This window comes from Eulemur rufifrons, chromosome 28 (assembly GCF_041146395.1).
Source record: "Eulemur rufifrons isolate Redbay chromosome 28, OSU_ERuf_1, whole genome shotgun sequence".
NCBI lineage: Eukaryota > Metazoa > Chordata > Mammalia > Primates > Lemuridae > Eulemur > Eulemur rufifrons.
Genome location: NC_091010.1, coordinates 37,682,275 through 37,706,843, shown reverse-complemented (window position 1 = coordinate 37,706,843; position 24,569 = coordinate 37,682,275). Strand labels below are relative to the sequence as shown.

The window sequence follows — 24,569 nt, the reverse complement described above, 5'->3', positions numbered from 1 at the left end:
CTGTTAAGCCAAATATGCAATTTTAAAGACTTCTATAAAACTTGATAAGACCAAGTTCTTAGCAGTGAAAAGAAAGTTATAGAAACAATTCCTAGAATGGCTTAAAATTCAACAGCAAAATTTTAAATAGGGAAGCTCATTTACACACAGACAAAAATTAAGTTGAACGAGAAGAAAGCAGAGAACCTGAAAAACACTTAAAGCAAATCTTTAAGGGATTCTTATTAAATCAGTCTGCTGATTTCTATAATAATGAATTCCTATATATCTTAACTTGTTAGGAAAACTACAGTTTAAAAATATCAAAATCTTGTATACTTTAATATCTCAAGATAAAACACAATGCTTCCAGTTAACTGTCCAAACAATTTAGTAAAAGCAAATGACTGAAAGCCAGGCTTTCATTACATAATCTTTAGTTCTCAACCAGTATCTTCATATTTTAGCAGAAAAATATCAACACTAGCATAACTCTTAGGTTTCATTTTTGCAGAAGTTTAAAATTTGCTATTAGTCTTTAAAAAAAAATAATCAGTAGATGATTCCAAAAACAGAGGTGTCAAAACCACTTATATCACTAAATTATCTTAACTTTTCCCTACATTTGAGTAACAGATGGCAGGCCTTAGTTCTTGGACACTCCACAATAATCACAATCTGTGTGACCTTTTCAGTATTAAAAAGAATCCAAATAGCCTTAATAACCAGCACCTTAGCATATTTTACAATATTACACATAATCATGACCACAACCTAGATAAGCAAAACTGTATCATACTTTCAGTGTACTAGTTATTCATTTTATACAGATTTCCTACGACTAGTCCATGAGTGTTATTTAGATATAAGAGTGTTTCTTGGGTTGCCAAAAAAAAAAAACCACACATGCATACACTCACAAAACATTTTTGCTATCACTTTGTTTTCATGAGCATCCAAGAAGGTATACAGCACACTTAGATCAAAATTTACTTAAGAGTTGAAACAATTTTATCTTATTTGAAAATGTTACTCAAAGAAGTAATTTTGTTTTTAAAAAGAGAATGTTTCTACCTCAGTATTTTAAATATTTTTGTTCTAACTACATGAATTAATAAATATACCTCACTGATAAGAAATGATTTTTGTATTACACCTGGATATGGGGGGGGGAAGTCATTCTTCAAACTGTATACCTTATCAGTACTACAACTTTCAACAGCCTGCACACAGGTTCAAGTCCATCAATAAAACAATGATCAAATAAAAAGGCCTCAGGCATAAACACAAGAAAAAAAAGTTATCATTTAGCTAAATAAGATTATTTGCTTTAGTATCTGATACTTCAAAATAAAATCTGATAAAATACAATATTTATCACAAAACTATTATAAATGCACATTAATATCACATCGATTACCTAAGCAACTATGCAAATATAAACCATATCATTCAAAACATGCTTCAGAGAACAGTAATATCATTACAAGTCAATACCCCTTCTGATTGAAAAACAGAAAACACTGTTGTAACCACTTTAGTATAAAAATGATGTGATAGTTTATTCAAATTATCTTCTATACCCACTTTAATTTAATTTCAACAAAATGTAATATTCCTACAACAGGAAAAGAAAATTGACAGGTCAAAAGTATTTAGATAAAACTGCATTTTGTCTCACTTAAATAAGTAAAACATGCTTTCAGTATTAAATAAGCAATAGAATTCTTACAATTTAGGAAAAAAAAACTTCAAGGCTCCAATATTTCAGATAGTTTTTGTGTGAGATTTTGATTTTGTGAATCAAAATCATGAAAATCTTCCCTAATATTTAGGTCATCTTTAGCCCACTCCAAAAAAAAAAATCAGAAAATAAGAGAAAGGATACTAGCCAAAACCAGGAACAAGCTTAATGTGTAAGTACAAGAAAATAATTAAATATTTCTGATGATTTCACCATTTAAAATAATTAACGCAATTATGGAATGCTAATGAAAACTGTGTTAAAAAAACACCTTTTAAAGTTTGCAATGAACTAGATTTTAAAATATATGCAAATGAACAAAACTGGAAGCTAATATGAAACATGAAATTTTAGAGAACTAGGACAATGGGTGATTTTTTAAATTCTCTTTGATCAGTCAAGTTTCTATAGAAGAAACTTTCTTAAGTACAGCAAGCAAATGGAGTTTTTTATTCATATACTGAAATAAACACCGTAAGCCTTATTCAATTAAATTACAGAATGCTATTTTTTTTACATGATTAATCATCCTGGTTTTAAAATATTTATCAGTATCTCTGAATATCCCCTACAATTTCAAAAAGAATCTTAACAGTCAAAATTTTAATAATAAGGCCTTGACATTTTATTCTGCATGTGCAAAGTTAGAGGCAAAGCAAATTGTAAAATCAAGCTAACAGAAAAAAAATCATAGCAAACAACTTATTCCTAGAACGCTTTCGTAATTGTATTTGTCTGCCCTAAAAACAAAACAAAACCAAAAAATTCAGAATCCACTAAAGCTAGTCCCTTGGCATCTTCCCATTCCATTTTTTTCTTAAAAAACTTCTCATTAATGCAAGTTTTTAACTTAGACATAAAGCACTTTAATTCAACAGGCTGACATAGCAAATTTAGAGCCTAGAAAAGAATGTAACACATGCATCAGAGAACCTTAGAGTCAGCCCTATTCTCTTCACCTAGAAAGATTTAAGAAGTTTTTATAACTTGTCAGAAATTTGCCATTTTACATTAGTACATTTAACTTTATCATATCTGACTATAAGAAAGCAGCTTTAGAATAAAAAAGTTTAAGTTTAAAGAATGCATTAAACAACAACAAAATACCAGGAGCAAAGTAACACCTAACAGCTCAACAATTACACAACTAAAGGAAAGAAGTATTACTTTTAAAACTACTGGCAATATAAAATTTTTTAAAAATTGCTTTCTTTTAATAAAGTATATCCATCTTGTTAGCTCTGTGTAACATCCTTCTAATACCACATATAGTATTACACTTACAAATGTTTACTAAAAACATCTTCAACCTTTTCTAGCAGAAGTTCATAGCAACACTTTCACAATCAGTCAAAGAACACATAAGCCCTCTTCAAATAAATTTTTTGTTACTAGGAATACCTTTTGTGACAAAGTTCTTATTATAAAGAATACTCGCCTAGCAGCAGTCAGAAAACCAACATATTAGGCCTAGCTCCATCATTTATTAGCAATTTGACCTTCTTAAATACCACACCTGAGGGTAAAGGTATGTATATACCAGACACTTCACATAGTATTTTGGGCTAGATAATTCTTTGTTGGGGGTAGGGGAGGGGTCCTGTGCATTGTAGAATGTTTAGCAGCATCCCTGGCCTCAACCACTAGCCAACAGCACACCTCACTGCCCTAGTTGTGACCAAGAAAATGTCTACAGATATCGCCAAAAGTTCCAGAGGTGGGAGGGGATCACCTCCAGTTGGCAACCAATACTCTGGAAAAAAACTTAACCTATACTGCTAACCAACAAAAAAAAAACACCCTACAAGTTAAGGATTTTTACCCCTACATTAGAGTAGTGGAAACTGGGGTTCACTAAGGTTAAGCAGTGTGTCTTTTATTATACAACTGTTAAGTGGCTGAGCAGGGATTTAATCTAGAATTCAGGTCTCACAAGCTCCAAATCTGTGCTCCTTCCATTCCACCATGCTGCCTTTCTAAACTCATTGTCTCACCTACAATATCAGGATAATATTTTCCATGCTGACCTATTTTAGGGCTTACAGGTCAAATGAGATACTGCATATATAAACTCCATTAACCTAAAGGAGTATAATATGTTAAGGGTTTGCTTGATGGGAGATAAATGTAATAGCATGGTTCTCCAAATGTGATCCCCAGACCACCAGCATCAGCATCACCTGGGAACCTGTTAGGAATACAAATTCTTAGGCCTCAATCCAGACCTACCAAATCAAACTCTAGGAGTGGAGCAAACCATCTATAGTTTAACAAGCCCTTCAGGTTATTCTGATACAAACCAAAGCATAAGAACCACTTATGTAATGCAATGGGAAAAACACTGCACCAGGTGCCTGAAAAACTCTCTTCTTTGGACTCAAATCTTCTACTGGCCTTTAACAAGTTACTGATTCCACTTGAGCTACAATTCCTAAACCATAAAAAAATGAAAAAAGTAATCTTTGCTCTGTCTGCTTCATAGGCTGCCTCTGTTTTTCTTTGCTAAATCAAGTGAGCTAATGATTAAGAAAGGGTTTTAGGTTTTGTTAATCAAAAAATACTAAATAAATAAGACACTGTCAGAGTATACGCTAGTTAATTTTACTACATTTATTAGAACGACGACTTTGGACTCAAGTCCTCAATATCTTTCATAAACAATAACGTCAAAATGTTGAATAAATTTTAAAACAAGGGAAAAATAAGCAAAGCACTATTTCCACGTTATTTAAAAGGAAAAAAAAAAAAGAACAAAAGGCCAGGCATTCCACTTAATCTCTGACAGACTCAGAGTAAAATAATTCATAATTAATATTTTAAAAATTAACATTTAAAAACAAATCAAGCTTAATAACATTCCCAAATCTTTCTATTAAAAGTAGAAAAAAGTTTTGATTCTATTTAATTTAATCTCCAATCAGTTTGGAGTAAGTGGAATACTCAAAAAGTTGTCTCACTAATTGAAGAGAGAGAATTTCAAATAGGAAAATACCACTGCATTTTGAAAAGAGCAAAAAGTTGGCAACTTTAAACACATATACCATATTTATCAATCACTTTAAAAATACATCTAATTAAAAGAACATCTCATTCAAATGCCAATGCATTTCATAATACCTTAAATAATTACATTTTTCAAAGGATCGAAAATATTAAATTTACAAAATGCAATCTTTGCAATTACTACTAAAGAAAAGAAAACCTTATTGTACGTCAGCCTGTAAATCTACAAAAATAAAGGAAATAAAAGTCTAAGCTATTCTGAAGGACCCTAATAACATTTAATCCACAGTATGTTTTAGGTAGGTGGTGATACAAAGCAAAAGCAAAAAATAGGTGCATGGGGGGATTGGGGAGAGAGATTGATTTTAGACAACTCAGCTGTGGTCAGATGTCAAAATGCACAATTCAATTCCACAACCTAGACTTGTACCAAAAATACAGCTAGTTTACAAAACACATAAAATACAAAAAAATCACATAATCAGATAGTCACATATATAATTAGAGTACATTTATTTTGCAATACAAAACAAACAAGGGAAAAAAATACCTAATTGGAAATCAACTGCTTCACTCTTGTGGGAACTGTGATACAGGTGGAAGACCAGTATAAGGAAAAAAAAAAAAAAAAAAAAAGAATGGTCCCTACGCCTTTACTGGGCAGACTGCAAGCTTATTCCGTCTTTTCCCATACTTGATAAGAAAATATGATGAAAAAAATCTTTTAGCTCTTTCTTCCCATTTTATAGAGCCTAAATTATACTAAGAATCTTGGTCAAATGTAAAACTGGGACACAATAATACAGAGGTTCAACACAAATTTAAGTTCCTATATTAGTATGTTACAGATTATATTAAGTACAAATTTTATTGTAATAAATGTAACAACATTCAGTTGCCTGACTCCTCCAAAAAACTGAACTTAAAAGGAAATGCCAATACACTTTTATTGATAAGTTTATATAACTTTTATCATAAATTATAAGTTTTATTACAGTTGCAGAGATTACTTTTTGTGAATAAAAATATATGATATTTAAGTTGGCCTACTTCAATACTAAGGAAAATTTAATATTAAAACAAATTTTCATTTTTAAAATTCTACTTCATTATGCTATAATAGCAAGTTTTCATCCTTAATATTTTAAAGCAAATGCTTTTTGATTAGCATGATTGACTTTACTTTGGTCAACAGTATGAGTAGAGCTTTCCATTCTATTTGTGACAAGACAGCAAAATCAGAGACATGTCACATTCAGGGCTTCTAAAGGAATGCCCCTTTTTTTAAAAAGCACTCATAGCTTGAGCCAATTAAAATTCTAACATGTCCAAAACTGAGGAAATCCAGTTACAATCACTGCTCAACCATGAATGAAAATACAAATAATTCTCTCCATAGGTAATCTGAAATTATAATTTTCAAGAGAAGCAGCTGCCATTTAAGTATTTTACAATATGGCAGGTCCTATGCTAAGTGAATTACTTATATTATCTCATCTATTCTTCAAGATAAACTTATATGGTAGGTTCCATTATACTCCCCATTTTACACATAAAATGGATTGAGAAAAGTTAAATAACCTCCTCAAAGTCATCCAGCTACTAAGTGGCAGAGCCAAGGATTACAACACAGGCAGTCTGGCTCCAGAGCCCACACTGCCTCCCTAAAATCTAAAATGAAACAATGTACACACTTAAAGTGTAGATAAAAGTAATATTCAATATTTTAACATAATTTAAAATAGATTTAACCATATTTTAAAATTATAAAACAATATCCTCCAAGGTAATCTCTTTTTGAAAGAGAAGAAAATCTATGTTTTTGAAACATTAACAAGGAAGGCTTGCTAACTTTGTATTTATTTACATACACATAGAGAATACGAACACTGATAAGTTAGATTCACTGTTCATATTTTAAGTGATGACTACTGATGATAATTATAATTATTTAAAATGTAATGCATAAACAGTCGTCTTTTCCACACTATGTACAGGTCAAGAATATTCTTTTGTTTGTCAGGTGCAGCCACGATATTCACCTTTCAATATTCTCAACACTCCCAATAACTGTATGTATAACTATACCTTCAAGAGGTTCACCTCTGTCCTAATGTCAGCTGTTGCAAATGAAGAGCCTGCCTTAACTATATTGAACTAAATCAAAACTTCTCATCTAAAATTAATTCACCCCTAAATTATGTCTACTCTTATTATATTAATATTTGCCAATCGCCTTTTTTATTCCAGTGCAAATTATTTTAAAGGAATGAAATTGCTAATACCTCTTTTGCAACCAATGAAAAATTAAAAAAATTGGGGGAAGGTGAATAGTCAACATTTTACCTTTCCTGAAAAATGAAACTATTTTAAATAAGTGAATGTATATGTTCAATATTTACAAAGAGAACCATTATTCACAGACCAAAACACTTTTAACCACCTAGCAAAGAATGTATATGGCAGTGATATGGCCTATATAAAAGAATTAAGGCTGTCAGTTTGCTCAGCAAATCCGTACCAACTTAAGGTTATTTAATCTAACTATTTCAACATTATTATCTTGATAGTAACTGCATGTATTTCAAAGCTACCAGACAGAAAGCAATTGTAAAACAGAACTAAATGTTCACTAAAATCATTATTGACCCCAATCTCACAAACTGATACAAATTAAGTCACTATCTTTAGAACAAATCCTAACACCTTTTCTTAATGAATTCAAGCCACAAAGTGAATTCTTCAATACTGATTTTGAAAATCAAGTTTATCAGAAAAAAAAAAAGAGAAGGAAAAGGGAACAAAAGTGAGTAAAGGGTTCTATGCACTAAAGCTTCAGAACTGTTTCTTCAACCTAATGGTTTCTACAGAAAAAAAAAAAAATACGGTACCAAATAAATTTCTTAAACTACATTAACAATACATTTTCTGGAAGCTAAATCTTTATAGTATGACAAAGGCCTCACATTTCAAGTTAGTGGAAAACTGTCATATGCATACACACTTCTAAAGTTCCCTTTACAAATGCTGAATGCACATACAGTATCAATATAAAAACATTTCCCACACTTTTGTCTTTAAAAGATTGAGATAAAAATTTAAAAAGAGTGTTTACTGAAAGTGAATTACCACTGAAACTTTGTGAATTGATTTTCCCATAGTGACTACACCTCCATTAAAAGTCACTGAAGTGATTACTTCAGAAGTGGCTTAAAACTCTTAAAAAGTATTAAGCGACACCAAATGAACAAATAGCAAATGGAGGCAAATTTCAAAATGAAAACATTTGAAAACAAGAATCGAAGACTTCTTCACTTCCAAAAAGTAGGCAATTTCATCAGCACTAAGAAGTTTACATATCTTATATAGTTACTGAGAAAGCAGATATGCTGCTCCACACAAAAATCGAAATATCGCCAGCTGCCTTTCCATATTACTAAAGTAAAATTCTAAAAGGTAATAAAGGCATCCTTCTCTACTATGTTCTAAAATTAAGCTTAAGATGAAAGTGGTTATACCTCACCATATTTCATTATCTTTAATCACTTAGTATTTACTTAGTATACTGTAAGCAACTTAAATCTGCATTGATGACTGCACTGTTGTGCAAACTTTTACAATGGACAGAAGTAAAATTCCTTTTTCCTTATATTAACAGACTTATAAACTGCAAATTACTCCTTTCAGTTGTGCTTTACTCTTGAATAGGCTTTATGAAAAATGAACTTAGTACATTATCATACAGCAATTAGGTGGTTCAGTCATGTTTTTCAGGAAAGAAATACAACTTAGCAGATATAAAACATTGTAAAATAAAGATCAAGTGAACAGAATCTTTTCTAAAAACCTCATGATTAATTTCAATAATCACTTACCTTCAGAGATAATTTAGCTAACTTTGATAATCACTGTACTCTACAAGTCAAAAATATTCCCTATGAAGATCAGTATTTGAAAAGATGCAAATCTACCAAACAATAAAAATACAACAGAAGCCTAAAGTTTCCACATACCCTAAAGACACTAAATTTTACATAGTCAAGTTTAGCACAATCTTTCAGAATAACAAGAATAAAACCCTAACAAATTTCAATAACTCAATTTTGCAAAAATATTTTAAAACTGAATTATTGTCCTTAATTTTCCTTGGAGAAATGACTTCATTATTAATCTTTATCAGATAAAAATATTTCAATCACTACTTTCATAAGGGAATTTAACTTTTAACAGGTTAGCTGCTACATAGCTAATAGATACAACCTGCCAGAAACAGTCCTAATGACCATTTTAATCCCCCTCCCCCCAATAAACAGAAGACACTAAAGTGAAACCAAGCAAACTAAGGTACTTTGGTATTTCAAAATTATTGGGAGTACAATTATCAAAAAAGCAAGCACTTCACTAACTTTCCTGACTTTTTTTCATATCAACGTCTGGCTCAATAAAACCACAACTCTAGAAATTAAGTGTTATTAGTCATTTGATGCAATATTTGATACTGCTTTCTATGTATACCATAACTAAAAGTACAGTTTTAGAGAAAGTTTTAAGTCACATAAATTTCATGTACAGAGGCCCATATACTTTGAAATCAAAGAAGAAATTTTCAGTCACCTCAATGCTCACATATAAGAACTTGGTGAAATAATTTTAAGGTCTTGTAACTCTGATAATCTTAAATCAAGTAAGGGAAGTAAAAATAACGTGAATGGACTTTAAATGCTGAAAGAAGTCTGTCTCCCAGACAGCACTGTAGTAATAACTCTGAATATGGGCTTTAAAAAAAGTTATATAAACATTTAATTTTTTTGTTCCTATATATTTAGATGATTGTCATTAATTCACACCAATAGTAGAATGCTTTTGGAGTAAGTCATAAATCAGAAGAATTTTTCCATAATTATCTTCTGGGCAAGCGGGTGAAAGTTCAGCCTTAGTAACGTTTTTCAATTAATGCAGACTTCAAAATTTCCAAATACTTTTAAAATATTATTTTAAACTTAACAGAAAATTAAGTTTCATGAAGCTACATCTTCAGTAAATTTATTCATTTCAGAACAAAAACTTGGGCAAAATTAACTGTGCACATTTATATGAAGCTAACATAATCCTAAGGAATAAAATTTCTTCCAATATAAAACATTTTCTAAAAAATCTTCCCCACAATTTTTTAGCAGGGCATAAAGACACTTCAGTGTCACTCTACCTTTAAACAAAATATTTACTGATGTAAGAGGTGGGGAACCTGCTGCCACATGTAGCCCTCCAGATCCCCAAGTGCAGCCCCGCTACCAAATCCAAACTTCACAGAACAAATCCCTTTATTAAGAGGATTTGTTCTGTAAAATTTGGATTCAGTCAAAAGGCCCCAATCAAGGATCCAAAAGGCCACGTGTGGCCCCAAGGCCACAGGTTCCCCACCACAATCAGAGCCCAATAACTTAATTCTGTTAGAGCTCTCAATTCCTGTCAATACTTTTCATTCTGCAAAAAAGGAGGGCTCTTTCCTCATCCTTGATCAAAACCAGTTTGATGTACCTGAAACTGCAAAGACTAATACTTCTCTCGATAACCACTAACTTTTGAAATACAAAGACCTAACTTTTAGACAACCAAAACTATACACTGTTAAAATTCTTGGGTTTCTGTCTTATTCAACAAGCTGACTCAGTAAATTTAATACACTGTATGAGAAAAGCTAACATACCTACAATCTGAAGCTGGAGTAAACCACTCTTGCCAACATTTCTGAGCATGAGCTGGTAAAACACACTTGACAATCTACACTAGTCAGAGTAAAATTAACGGACACCAAAAGGTGTCAGAAGATCTGAAACCTAAGAAAGGTGAACAGCAATTCTGGCATCACAGTAATACTTATATTTCAATAGAGAACTGAAGTTTAATCTCTGCAATCATCTGCTACACACAATACCCTTGAACCTACACAATACTATCATCTTGGATCAAAAACTACTAAATCACCATTCTATTATGCATGATAAGAGCACTGAAAATAAAGTGCAACTGAACTGGAAATTTCATGCCCTACTCTACATCCTCAACTGGGAGAGAAAAAGGCAAATATAACAAAGATCTAGTAACAGCGCCTTATAAGGTATATTATGGCACTATTGATTTCAAACTACAAAACTTCTAAATGCAGTTCAAAGTTGCAATTAACTTTGTTTAGACATAAAAAACCTATTTTTGCCTTCAAATACGCACCATATATGCTGAAAATGATTCTGCTTCTATAAAGTTATGCAAATCAGTCCAAAACTCACATTATAAAAGAATCTTATCAGTGCAACCCAGGAAACTAAAAAGAATCACTGCAAGATTCTGATGCAATATGCGTACGTGCAACACTAATTTTCATTTTAATCTGATCTATACCCTTGATCAGGGCCTAAGCCAAGATTTAATCGAAATATGCTCAACCTCAAAGCGTCTACTTTTTTGTTCATTTTAGTAGACTGGATTATCGAGCTCACTAATCCACTAACAGTGTACTGTATTCTCTATTAACGGACAATAGCCCTCAGGAAGAGACCATATAGATAGATCAAGAAACCAATCGGTGCCGTGACACTTGCAACCAGGCAAGAGTTCCATCTAGCCGAACACACCCTAGATTGACTACATTGAAAAGAAACACAAAATATATGATCTATAAATCTGACCATGGTTAAGTGTTATAGTCACCCAAACTACGGAATTTTTCGCATCCGTCTACTCCCACGTTATCAGAGAGAGTGACAGAAAGGCAAAGAGGAGCAGCCGCAGAAATGGATACAGGTCAAGTCTAAGTCGAATCCATCCTCTTGATATCTCCTTTTGTTTCTGCTAACGATCTCTTTGATGATGGCTGTCATGTCTGGGAGCCTGTGGCTGAAGAAAAAGGAGGAGAGAGATGGCAGAAGCTGCTGGTGGCGGGGCTTCTTCTGCAGGATGGAAATGGCTCTGGACTTGGCGGTAGCTGATGCCCCTCGCTCTGCTGCCGCTTGGCTCTGGACCGCAGCCGGGTAATGGCTGCTGCGGCGGCTGCTGGATGGTTGCAGCGACTGGGCCTGCTTCTCCTCAGCAGCCAGAGGCCCGGCAGCGGCGGCAGCGGAATGGGGAGAAGACGAATAATCCTCGGAACGGCTGCCTCCTCCGGCGGCCTCCGGAGCCCGGGCCAGGGGGGGTGCGGCGGCGGCGGAGGGGAGGTTTAAAACCTGCCCCGGTCCCTGGATGTGCCGCCGCCGCCGCCGCCGTGTTGGAGGCAGTAGAAGGGGAGAGACCAACTCTCCGGCGTTCCCAGCCCTGGAAATGGTGACAGGCGACTCCGACCCCCTCCCTGGAGCTGTAGCCGCCGCGGCCGCGGCCGCCGCCGCCGCTTCTCCCCCCCGCTCCAGGAGCGGGAGGTGTCGCCGCCGCGCCTCAGCCGGCTCCCGCCCGAGCCCACGGCTTCCACCTTCCCTTTCAGGAGAAGCCGAGGAAGAGGCTGCACGGTTAGAAAAGAAGACGAAGAGGAGGCGAGAAACGCCGCCGCTGCGGCCGCCGCAGGCCGGCCGGCTCGCCGAGGGCGCTGCCCCCGCGGCTGCTCACAGGCGCTGAGAGGGGCTCGGGGCCGCGGCCGCCGCCGTCTCTCATCTCCCTCGCCTGAGCCCGGCCTCGCCTCTCAGCGGCTCAACTCTCAAACTTCCATCATGGCTGCAGCTTCCGAGAGGAGAGAACTGAGCGCAGCCGCGTCGCCGCACCCAACGCGTATCCTGCCGCAGTGCACAAAGAGTTCCGCCACATCACCGTCCGCCGGCCTGCCCGCCCCCTCCGCCGCCGCGCGGGGAGTCCGGTGGCCTCGGGAGCCTGAGGGGAGGCGGGAGGCGAGCGACAGGCGACGCGAGCGCGCCGGGGGAGGGGAGGGCAGGGGCGGCAGGAAAGGGGCAGGGACTGCAGGTCCCGTGCGAGCGCAGAGCCCCCAACCTGCAGGCGCTACTGAGCATGCCCAGTGTGACTGCCAGGGGCTCGCTCGGGCTTGTTCCGAGGCGCCCGCTGTACCTGCACTTGCCGCGGCTGCTTCTGCAGCAACGCGGGGTGAGGGTAACGAGTTAAGCCTCCGCCTGTGCCCAGAAACCCAGCCGGAGGCAGGGTAGGCTGTTGGGGGCTGGGAGTGGAGATGGAGGGCTGATGACGAAAGCTGAGACGAGTGCGTTGAGCAGTGTCACTGACTCGAGCCTGAGGTTACCTTTGCACAGGTGGCAAGGACCAGGTGACCGTGCTAGTCAGTACATAGGGAAATGCAGGGACAGTCCCTGCAGTGAGGCCATGCTTCCCCTGACTCTGCCCCTAGATTTCCCGGTATGGCCTTCATTCCCCGTTTCGTTTTGCACCAATGTGGAATCACAATCGCTTGCAGCCTTTGCCTGTAGCAGCCTTTGCTTAGACATTCCCCCCTCCTCCCTTGTCCTCAAGGTGTCAGTCTCAGCACAAAGAACAACCTCCTATTGTGTCTCCTGCATGGATCACCTCCTCCGGCTCCCTTTCACCGCCCCACCTCTCGCTTCCCCAACTCCGCTCATTTGCCCTAAAATCAAAAGCTTCCAGCCGAACGCAGAGTGTGAAAACATCGCCCCCGAATTTCCAAGGCCCAAAGGACACCTAGCTAGGTGCGCTGACAGTGGATCCCCGTGAGTGGGACGCACCCCTCAGCCTCCTCCAGCAGCCCTGGAGAGTCGAGCATCACTCCCCCTCTGTCTCCAGGTCGCTTCACCGCGTCCAACTCAAGCTCCCTCCTTAGAGGCTACCTCGCCCCGCCCCCTCTTGGCCGCCGTAAAAACGTGGCAGGGTGGATCGCCCGGGGCAACCCATTGGCGCTGCCCGGGCCGGACCGTGCACGCTGGGGCCGGGGTTACTGGGCCCGAGAGCGAAATACAGGACGGTACGAAGCGGCAGCCCTGAGAGTGGGCGGGGCGAGGAGGCTTAGGAGGGTTCAAAAGGAGGTGGAGGGATACGCGGGCCGCAGTCGGAACTACTTTCTGAAGGAGGTCACGTGTGTTCCTAGTTGGGGAACTTTCCAAATTCCCAGTCCCCTCTGATAACTCCAGAAGCAAGTGCTTTACTGCCTTTGCTTGGGGAGCTCCCGCCGGGTGCGGACAACGGGCCCCCAGCCCATCCCGGGTTCAGGCGGAAGAGGGAGCTCAGACGAGCCTTCCGAAGGAGCGCTGTCGGGGCCGGCGCTTGGAGAGCTGGTTACACAAGCACCCACATCCAAGCACGTGCCCCCGCCTCCCCGCTCCGCTGGCCGCTGCCGATTCTTACAGAACGCGGGGAGAGTCCCCGGGCTGGTCCCTCTTCTCGCATGCCACCCACAGAGCAAGCCAAAGGCCGAGACCTGAGACTCCTTGCTCTGGATCGACCTTCGCTGCGCGTTCCCAAACGTGGGAAAAGGAGCTGGGCGCCAGGGGTCTGGGGAATCTCCCTCGCCGGTGCCTGCACTGCAGGTGAACCCTTCTGGTTCTGTGCGCGGGGCAAAAGGGTATCTCCTGCTGCAGCCCTCTGCTTGGATTGTCCGATGTTGCAATAAACTTCCAGTCACTGCCCCTGAGCTGGTGAGCGCGCCCCACCTACTGTAGACTCAGCCAAGTGACTTATCTGGTCTGAGAACCTAGTCAGTGGCCGTCAGCGCCAAACAAACCTGTCAAGTCTGCCTACAGTCCGGATTGGTTGACCTATCCCCCATGAGAAAGCTGGTTCAGAAATGCTGAGAACTGCAGTGCATTTCCCCTGATTTCAGAAAGTTGTAAAGCAAATAGTCCACCTTATGCTTGAAGAGAATGGGCATCAATCAACACCAATCCAGGAATTTCTTTTTCTTTCCCTGGGGAAGTAGAACTCAAGGCGACAATTTGAGTCCAAAAATATCTTTCTTGAAACCTAGGCTGAGGCACTAGGTCTTTTTTCAAAATTTGGGATAAGGAGAATCAATGTGTGTTGCCATAATTGTGAGTAGTGCCTAGTAAGGTCTAAAGAGGATTTATGCAGCGCATGAGAAAGAAGATTGTATGTGTGCACTTCATAGTTGCAGGCAGCCCCTGAAGACTTCTAGGCCCCAAGAGGCCTAGCTCAGAAAGCCACAGGCCATTACCTACCTCCAGGACTACTAATTAAACCTGGGATATTTACAGTATTCTTAGAAATCTCTGAGGCTTTATAAAACTTTGCATTTATATACAATATCTTTTTAAGATAGCTCTCCAGGAGTTAACAATCTGCTGAAGCTTCAGTGTTGATATTTATGGAAGGATGGTTTTGTGCATGGGTTAGCTTGGGAGAGGCAGGGACCCCAGGTGGAAAAGGAAATGGAAAGAAACCTGAAAAGAGTAGGAGAGAGGTCTCCATTTGATTTCCAAAGGTGCAAATCCTGTCCACACAGCCTAGTGTGAGCTAGAGATTTCTTCATTTTACAAATAATCAAGGATAAGGAGTCCCTGATGTCTAGGTGTTCTACTAGATTGCATAGTAAAAACCTGATCTATGCTCAATTGAATGTCAACTACTGCTTAGTAGAAAAGGGGGAAATAAAGATGAACTTAAATAAAATAGATCGGGGAGGTGGTAACTCCCCACACTTGTTTCTCAAGTTGCTGATTTTGTCCCCTTAGTCCCTGTTGTTAGCACTGCCCTACTCTGCCTCTCCCCTGGAGCCTACCCCTATGTGACCATTAGTCTCTTGGCATCTGAGAAGCTCTGAAATGTGCTTCTTTGGAAGAAAATGAAACAGGGTTCATTCCTGTCCTTGTTAGTGTTATATTAGTGATGAAGAAAGACGATCCTTTTCAATTCCATGACATAGAGTTACTTTGGAACAGAGAAGAGTCACATCATGAGCACCAAACTGGTGCAATATGACACCAGCCCACAAGCACTTCCATCTGGCTGAAGGAAGAAAGCTGGAAATGAGTTTGGGAAAGGAAGAAAGCAGGAAAAGGGAAATGCTTCTCTAAACATCAGGTCTCTCTACTTCTCTCTAGTGGTGAATGAAAGGATCACCAATGTTGGCGGATATTTGGCCAGCTTGACAGCAACATCAGGTGGTTATTAGGAGTTGCTTAATAAAAACCTCCTCCCATGCCTAGTGTTAAGTTGTTTCTGAAAGAAATTCAGATGTATCTTTTTTCAGTTTTTGTTTTCTTCACTATTTCCTTCTCTCTAAGTGGATCCCTTCTACTCAAGGGATTCACTTACCCAAATGGTAGAGCTGAAACCTCTAAATAGCTAGCCCTATCTAATGTACAGAAAATTAGAAATAATAATTTTTTAAAGTTCAGTTGAAATTATCTGTTTAGCTGTACATATATTACAATACACTGGTTTCCAAGTACTTCAGTTCTTTACTTTTCTGGATTCAGAACACCCTAGGGAAAAACAGAAGCTTGTAACAAAGGGAGAACTATATAAAGCTTCAGGGAGACTAACTATATAGAATAATTAGTAAACATGATAAACCACCTTTAATTATAGTTTCTAACAGCTGATTCCAAAACTGTATTGTTACTACAACCAAAGAATATCCAAAGAAAATTCCTTTCTTCTTTTCTTTGATAAGTGAAATGACCAAGCAACTTGATGTGACGATATTAATATAAATAGTTGATGTGCTCTTTGTAGGTCCTGCTGCTAAAATGTTTTTCGTCTAAACACTCTGTTCACTGTGGTGCCTTTTTCATCTCCCACACACTGACCTTTCAAAAAGAGATCTAAATCAATGGTTTTAATTTTTTTTTTTTTTTTTTATTCAGAGTCTCACTCTGTTGCCCGGGTGAGTGCTGTGGCATCAGCCTAGCTCACAGCAACCTCAAAGTCCTGGGCTCAAGTGATCCTCCTGCCTTGGCCTCCCAAGTAGCTGGGACTACAGGCATGCACCACCATACCCGGCTAATTTTTTCTATTTTTAGTAGAGATGGGGTCTCGCTCTTGCTCAGGCTGGTCTTGAACTCCTGGGCTCAAGTGATCCTCCTGCCTAGGCCTCCCAGAGTGCCAGGATTACAGGTATTAACCACTGTGCCTGGCCATCAATGGTTTTAATTTTGAAGCAATCTTCTCTATCTATTTAACTACTGTTTTCTAAATAATACAGCATTAAAAAATATAATAATTATTGGTTTGAATTTAAACTGTCCCATTCTTCCAAGGGTCTGAAGGCTTTTCCCTTATTTCATTTATCCTAATAACAAATATTGTTGTCCTTTAAATAAAGATAGCTTTCCCAAGGCATTCTCCAAAAGGCAGTGCTATGGGTCATACAAATAACCATAATATATCCTAAAAGAGAATTTTCCATTATTGTCTATAAGCTTTGCATGTCCTAAATCTCTCCTGAAGCTATTTCAGATAGCATGGTGTCACTTTTCACATCTCAGTAGAGAGGTGTGCTGTATGAAATCATCACTCTCAGAGAAGTAAGGGTCGAGTTGGATACTCCTGGGAATCACAGAGCAGACCAGGTACTCACTATGTCCAAGTGGCATTCAGAAATTATGACTTGAAGCAGGGAATGATTAAAAAAAAAAAAAAAGATAACGACCTAACATGACAAGACAGCTTTGACTATGTTAGTCTCCAGGTTAACATTGGCAATTGGGTAGTCTACTTTGGTCCCCTTAATGCTAACTCTAATCTAGTTCTATGGAACCCATATTTTGCTTTTCAGCCTTTACAATAGTAGAAAAAAAATAATTCTGATATACCCATAGTTATTGGGGCATCTACCAGGTGCTTCACAGAGTAGCCCAAATTTGTCTAGGTACAGGCGGGACATTGAGAAGGCTGACCACTAGCTCACTCCTACAATCTTTCCCTTCAAAACATCCTTCTCATCTCTGGGGCATCACTTTTTCTGACAACAAAGAGCACCTTTTTGAAAGAGAAAATACATCGGACAAACTCTGTTTAAAGTACCTTTTTTGTCCATCCTCTTGACAGTAAGGGGTCTTATCTCCATTCATTCACTTAATGATTCAATCAACAAATATTTGGGAGCCTATTATGTACCAGAACTGTGCTAAGCTCTATGGACAGAGCAATGACTATGACATATAGGGTTCACTTTCACGGAATTAAGTATGCCTTGAAAACTTTATGTCTTTGGCTGACACTGTTGCAGACTTTTCACAGTCCATAAATTTTGTTTGTGTGTGTTTTAATTTTTAAATATTTTGTAGCGATGAGATCTCACTATGTTTCCTAGGCGGGTCTTTAACTCCTGGCCTCAAGTGATCCACCTGCCTTGGCCTTCCGAAGTGCTGGGATTATAGTTGTGAGCCACATACCTTCACAGTCCATAAAGTTAAAGCAATAGAAAATACCCTGACATTTGATAAGTGTTTCAATTATCTATTTCTGCATAACAAATCACCTTAAAACTTAGTGGCTTAAGACAACAACCATCATTTATTTCCCCACAATTCTGCAATTTGGGAAGGGCACATCTGGGCAGTTCTTCTGCTCCCCCATGATGTCAGCTACGGTCAGACATGTGCTTTATTTAGCTGTGAGTCTGGTAGCATCTGGAATGTCCAAGATGGATGGTTTCACCCACATTTCTGGCCCTCAGCTGGAGTCACTGAAATGGTTAGGGACTTCCCTCTCTTTATGTGATTTCTCATCATTCAGTGGTCCAGCCCAACCTTTTCTATACAGTGGCTAGATCCCAGAAGAGAGAAAACAGCAGCTACAAGGGCTCTTAAAGCTCGAGTTCAGAAGTCCCAGAATGTCACTTCCATTGCATTCTATTGGCCAAAGCAAATTGCAGGGCCAGCCCAGATTCAAAGAAAGGAGAAAAATACTTTACTTCTTGATGGAAGTAGTAGCTTGGATAGGAGAAATTGTTGGCAGTCATATTTGGAAACACTCTACCATGATCTATCCTCTAGCTACAATATACACATGTGCACATACCCACAGACATACAATACACTCATTCCCCTTCCCTAAAGTTACCATTCTATATAGCATTGGCTCCAAAGTTCAGGATCTAGTATACATTAGGCCCAGATGTGGATGAGGCATTTCAGATGTTGCTTCTCTTCATCTGGAGATCTGTGAACTAAAAAGACAAGATACGTACACAACATACAATGCTGAAACAGGATGGAATAATTGCAATAGACACTCCCATTCAAAAGGCCAGCGGGGTGGGGGTAGGGGGGGCAATGGAAGGCATATAACTGTCGCTTGTGAATAGCAATTCTAAAATCCAACCAAGCACTGTCACCTTGCCTCTGAAGATCAAGTTCTCCATTACAGCCTAGGTTCTTCTCCCTGGGAGTAATGTCCTAATCCATTCTTATCAATAGCTCTAGGCTTTACCCTCTGGGGTCTAGTCTAGGACCTCTTAGTCAATGTCCCTTTTTCATAAGAAACTGCCTTCCCTTTATGGTTGAATAACTCTCTCAGCCAACTTCTTGCTCATAGAAAGTTGGGGGCTTGGAGGCTTTTTTTTCATTTTGAACTGTTTCTTCTTTAGTTCGAGCTAGTGCAGTTTTATCCATAGAATTCTCTTTAAATTTTGTGGGTTTTCTATGATGCTTATTGGGGTTCACTCCTTGCCCACAAAGCAACATCTATAATTCTTTTAAAAACAAACCTCCTTCTCCTTTGGGACTGTTGAGGTGGCTGTTATGGGACAGCCCTTAAGATTCTTAAAAACCCTCTTGTCTAGAAGAGAGGCAATATTTAAATCTTTTAGAAGCCTTAGCACAGAGTTTTGATTGGATCTTTACCTTGAGGCCAATTTATAGGCAGGCCCTTTAGGCCATTTCTTACTTTAAGACTCTTGGTAGGTCGGGCGTGGTGGCTCACGCCTGTAATCCTAGCACTCTGGGAGGCCGAGGCGGGTGGATCGCTCGAGGTCAGGAGTTCGAGACCAGCCTGAGCAAGAGTGAGACCCCGTCTCTACTAAAAATAGAAAGAAATTATATGGACAACTAAAATATATATATACAAAAAATTAGCCGGGCATGGTGGTGCATGCCTGTAGTCCCAGCTACTCGGGAGGCTGAGGCAGGAGGATCGCTTGAGCCCAGGAGTTTGAGGTTGCTGTGAGCTAGGCTGAAGCCACGGCACTCACTCTAGCCCGGGCAACAGAGTGAGACTCTGTCTCAAAAAATAAAAAAAATAAAAAAAAAATAAAAAAAAAAGACTCTTGGTGGCTAAAGAGATTCTCCTAGGCCTTGTATATTTCCTTTACATTCTGCTTGAAAGCTGAATAGTTCCTTAATTAACATGTCTCTTTGTTCTGATACCATCATACCTCACTTGTATACCATTGTACATCCCTAAAAGAAGCCGGCTGACACTTTGAACATTCATCCTAAAGATCTCCTTTGCCACATCCACAAGTTCATAAAGTATATTTTCTGTCTTGTATGTTTTACTGCATACAAGTGTTGCCATTCATTTTGCTACTACATTAACACCATTTTGCCAAACTCCAATAGCAATTTCTTTCAGCCTCCATTGGGAATCTCCTCAAATTTGAGAACTTGATTGGATCCTGGAACAAGAAAAGAAGATCACTAGAAAAACTGGTGAATTTCATATAAAGTCTGTACTTTATTTTAATTTCCTAGTTTTGATAATTGTTCTATAGCTATTAATAAGTTATTAATATTAGGGCTGCTGGATGAAGAGTATACATGAACTCTGTATAATTTTTGCAACTTTTCAGTAAGCTTAAAATTGCTTTAAAATAAAATATTTAAAAACCAACTTAAAAGTTGTTTTTTTTTTTTTAAAAAAAGGGTTTTCTCATCACCTTTCCAACCTCCACCCAATGCCTGATCCGAAAGCCAGTGCCACAAGATTTTTATTATGCTAGCACCCAACTTTCAGACATCAATTTGTTATCTGTTCCACAAAGCATACTACCCCCAAATGTAATAGCTTAAAACAGCAACAACCATTTACTTAGTCACCATTCTGCAATATGAACAGGATAAGTGGTGACAGCTGTCTCTACTCCATGTGGTGTTGGCTGGGGTGGCTTGACTTGAGCTGGAAGATGGCATCAATCACATGTCTGGTGCCTCAGCTGGAGTGGCTGGAATAACTAGAGGCTGGCTGGACCTCTCTCTCTCCATTATCTCTTATCCTTCAGAGGCACACTCCCTCCATGGAGCCTCTCTTTTCAGCAGGGTAGTCAGACTTCTTTACATGGTGGGTATCTTCCAAGAGAGCAAAAACTACAGTTGCCAGACCTAGGCCCAGAACTATAATAGTAACATTTTTGCCTCATTCTATTGGCCAAAGCAAGTAACAGGGTCAAGATTCAAGGGAGGGGAAATAGACTTTTGGTGGGAGGGTGGCATGTAAGTAGAGGCATGGAGGAATTGGTGGTCAGCTACCACAATAACCCGAGTTCTCTCCCCTATAAATAACTCCCCCAAACAGACAGTTTTCCTTGGTCCTTCTCTTAGGTCAATTACAATATCTGTCATTTAAGAACCCTTCCTATAAGTTGACAATTTGATTGGCAACTGAATGTTTTCTGTTTTGTTCCTTAATCTTTTAGTTTCTTAATTTGCTTACTCATCTATTTTACATGAATAATTCTATTTACTCCAGGACCAATATAGTTCCCAAAAGATTCATTAAAATGCAATGAAATAAAACAAAAGTGATAATACATACATATACATGTGTTTGCACAAATACATGGAAAATATCTGAAAGAATAAACAAGAAGACAAGAGAACACTGGTTATCTTTGAGGGCAGGATGGAGAGAGGGGCTTCAGAGGGAGAGGAATTTCTGTTTTCATTTATTGCTTTCCGTATGCTTTGAAGGTTCTTTACAATGATCACTTATTATTTTTATAAAGTAAAAAAGTGATTTCCTCCAATAGAATTAAAGCTAAAAATAAATGTCTATTATGAAAAGAATATTAAATAACCAGGGAGGGAGCTCAACTCTAATTTCATTTTTAAATAAATGAGCACACTAAGGAATTTCTAGCATTTAAGCTTAAAAGCCTGTTTGATATCTGCTGCACCATAGAAATACATAGGTCTATCTGCCATAAATGCTGCCTAGTAGAGATGCTATGTAGTAGACCGGCTGTATCTTACCCTGAGTACCCCCTCTTCCCTGGATCAATGGTCTCAATGAGATCTATTCTTCATTCTTTGTACTATTTAATGACTTTTGCCGCTCAATGAAAATTTCCTCCAGAAATAGTCATATGATACCCCAGTACCACCATCTTCTTCCATTCAAGGCAGTGGCAGACCACTTTATGATCCAAGAGTATAAGAACTAGAAGAAACTTGAAAGATCACCTAGCTCACCAATCCCATTTTACAAATGAAGAAACTGAGGCCCAAAGGATTTACATGCCCAGATTACATAGCAACTCAGCGAAGGATCCTTAACAAGAGCCTGAGAAATTTCCTCATACCTCATCAGTGAATAAAGATGGGAAGAAAACCTAGCTTTTAGAGAAACTCAAACACATCAATTAGAAAGAAATTTAACTAGAGATGGCTTTTAATGGCATTTTCAAGCCTTGGACAGGAACCGAACAAAGAGAACAAGGACATTGCTTAAGTAGAGATGATAAATAGGGCTTAGAATAGGGAAAAATGGGGATAAGTGAACAACATGATTACTGACGCTCACTCTGTGTCCTCAAGTGTCCTGAAGTTAGCCTGTGAGGATTAGTACCGTAAGGATCAAACATTAAAACACAGATTGTCACATGTTGCAAATTTGCTTCTACGCCTCAGTTCCTAAGATCGCTGGGAGAATGTCTTCCAAGCATGAATATAAAGGAGGTGGGCGTTATATGTGGACTGGCAAAACAAAAGGGACTGTGAGGTCCGCGCTCAGGAAGGAAATGCCAAACCCACTGGGAACAAGGGGAACACTGCCACCTGCTGAAGAGTTGGAGTCAATGAAAATGCTGCCACGGAATTACAATTAGCCCCTTCTTTATGGCTCAAAATCTGTTAAGAGACCTGTTTGCAGTCTGCGGCAGGTCAGTGCAGAGAAAGCTTAATTCTGGATTTTGTCAGGCCAATTTGTGCTGGAGAAAGGTTAGTCTGTCTTTGGTATGAGGTGGTGGAGGCCTGCATTCCTACTGCCCTTTCTTGTACAAACATTTATGCCAATTAGCTTTGATTTTTTTAAACCTAAATCTCAAAATACTAAAATATATTTGGTTGAATCTAGATAAAAATGATATGAGAAGAAAAAGCACTACAAAGAAGTTTATTCAAGTAATGCATGCACATGGTTAAAAATTCCCAGTGGCTCACCAATACCCTTCCCCAGGTAAGTGTCTTTTGTTTATTATACTCTTCCAATTTCTTCCTCTTCTATTTATATACAAATCACACACACACACAAAGGACAATTGTGAGAGAGGACTGGGAGGAGGTTGCTGATCCTTTGTATAAAGCCTCAGTCTTTCTACCTTTCATCTATCTTTCCATTCTCCACTCTCTTTCTCCAGCTCTCCTTCTTGCCATTCTCTTTCTTCCAATTCCCATTTTCCTCCTCCTTACCTCTGTTTCAAGAGTCCTCTTTTATTCTTTTTTTTTTTTTGAGACAGGGTCTCGCTTTGTTGCCCAGGCTGGAGTGCAGTGGCAGGATCATAGTTCACTGCAACCTCAAACTCCTGGCCTCAAGTGATCCTCATGCTTTGGCCTCTCAAAGTGCTGGGATTACAGGCACGAGCTACCATGTGGGGCCAAGATTCCCTTATTAATATACAAGAAACTGATATGGCTGAAAGATCATAAGGGAAGGTGACATATACAGGTCTCCCAAGTTATACAATACAAGGGCCACAATTCACATTGTATATGATGCTGTTGTTTTGTGCCTTTTGATTTTTCAACTGTGTAAATGTCATATCTTTAATTTATCTTTAATGTTTTTGAACCTGACCTTGGTACCCAGTGGAAGACCACTATTTAATTTCATGGTTACATTAGATAATAAAACAAAGCAGTTCTAGACCCTGACCCTGCCCACCTATAAGTTTCTTATTAAAACAATGTTTTAGGATTAACAGAATAAGTTTGAAAGGTACTCTTATTGTGGTTTAGGTTTTCCTATCTTGTAGGAACTTTAGAAAGAATACTATAGAAAAACCTAATGTTGTCGGACCTAGTTTAGAAGGGAAATTTTATCTTTTGTAAATACAACAGAAAAACAGTTCTCTTTTGTGGATTTTGGCTACTTAATTGTACTAAAAGTATTGCATATCTTAAAAGATGTGCAGATTTTGCATTGCAGGAGACCCTAAAGGAAGTCTGTAAGCAAAGTCATGGCACTTGAAAATTAATTTGGGAATGTTTCAAATTCCTGACATAAATTTTATGAAGTCAGGGGGCTGGGAGAAAGCTAATGGATAGAAACAGCCCATTTTCAGAGGAAAAAAACAATCTCATTTACAGGGCTCTGAGCCTTAAGTCTTATCTGAAGTTTCTTTTCTGGACACAGTACCTTTGTCTTGGCTGCCTCCCAGAGTGCAGCCCCAGGCCATTGGCTGCTGGAGCTCATGGGACCACTCTCTTCCTATATCACCTGTTGAAGCAAGTAGGAGGGAGGGCTTAATTAAAATGTGCCTTATTATTGTGTTCTTGTGAACTTGCTAATTACAAAATAGGATTGTCTGCATTTCAAATCTTGTTTCTTTTACAGTGTTGAGGCATTTGTCCTATCAACTGGTCAACTTTTTCTCATTATTTAAATTTGGCATATCGAATCTTCTCAGCCTTTATAGTAGAATTAAACTGGGTCCTGCCTAAGAATGGCCATTATTCTATTTTTGAAATGTACTGTTCCTTTCAGC

The 24,569-nt window shown here is 38.8% G+C and overlaps 2 protein-coding genes across 3 annotated transcripts in view; one reads left to right on the top strand and one right to left on the bottom strand.

Moving 5' to 3' along the window:
• The window catches only part of PTEN (phosphatase and tensin homolog), an 85,527-nt gene extending 73,065 nt beyond the window's left edge, over window positions 1-12,462 (bottom strand). Inside the window, exon 1 of one of the 2 annotated variants that reach the window (XM_069459855.1) lies at window positions 11,526-12,462. In XM_069459855.1, the coding sequence (XP_069315956.1) occupies window positions 11,526-11,604 (79 nt within the window). In that variant the 5' untranslated portion in view covers window positions 11,605-12,462. The remainder of the gene's footprint in view (window positions 1-11,525) is intronic. The other variant, XM_069459854.1, reaches the window with a different exon arrangement.
• Window positions 12,463-12,898: 436 nt separating this feature from the next.
• On the top strand, window positions 12,899-14,184 carry KLLN (killin, p53 regulated DNA replication inhibitor). Its single transcript, XM_069460170.1, is given in 4 exon segments — window positions 12,899-13,069; window positions 13,472-14,005; window positions 14,007-14,038; window positions 14,040-14,184. Coding segments are annotated over 4 exon segments (804 nt in total). The 3' UTR covers window positions 14,107-14,184.
• Window positions 14,185-24,569: the final 10,385 nt, after the last annotated feature.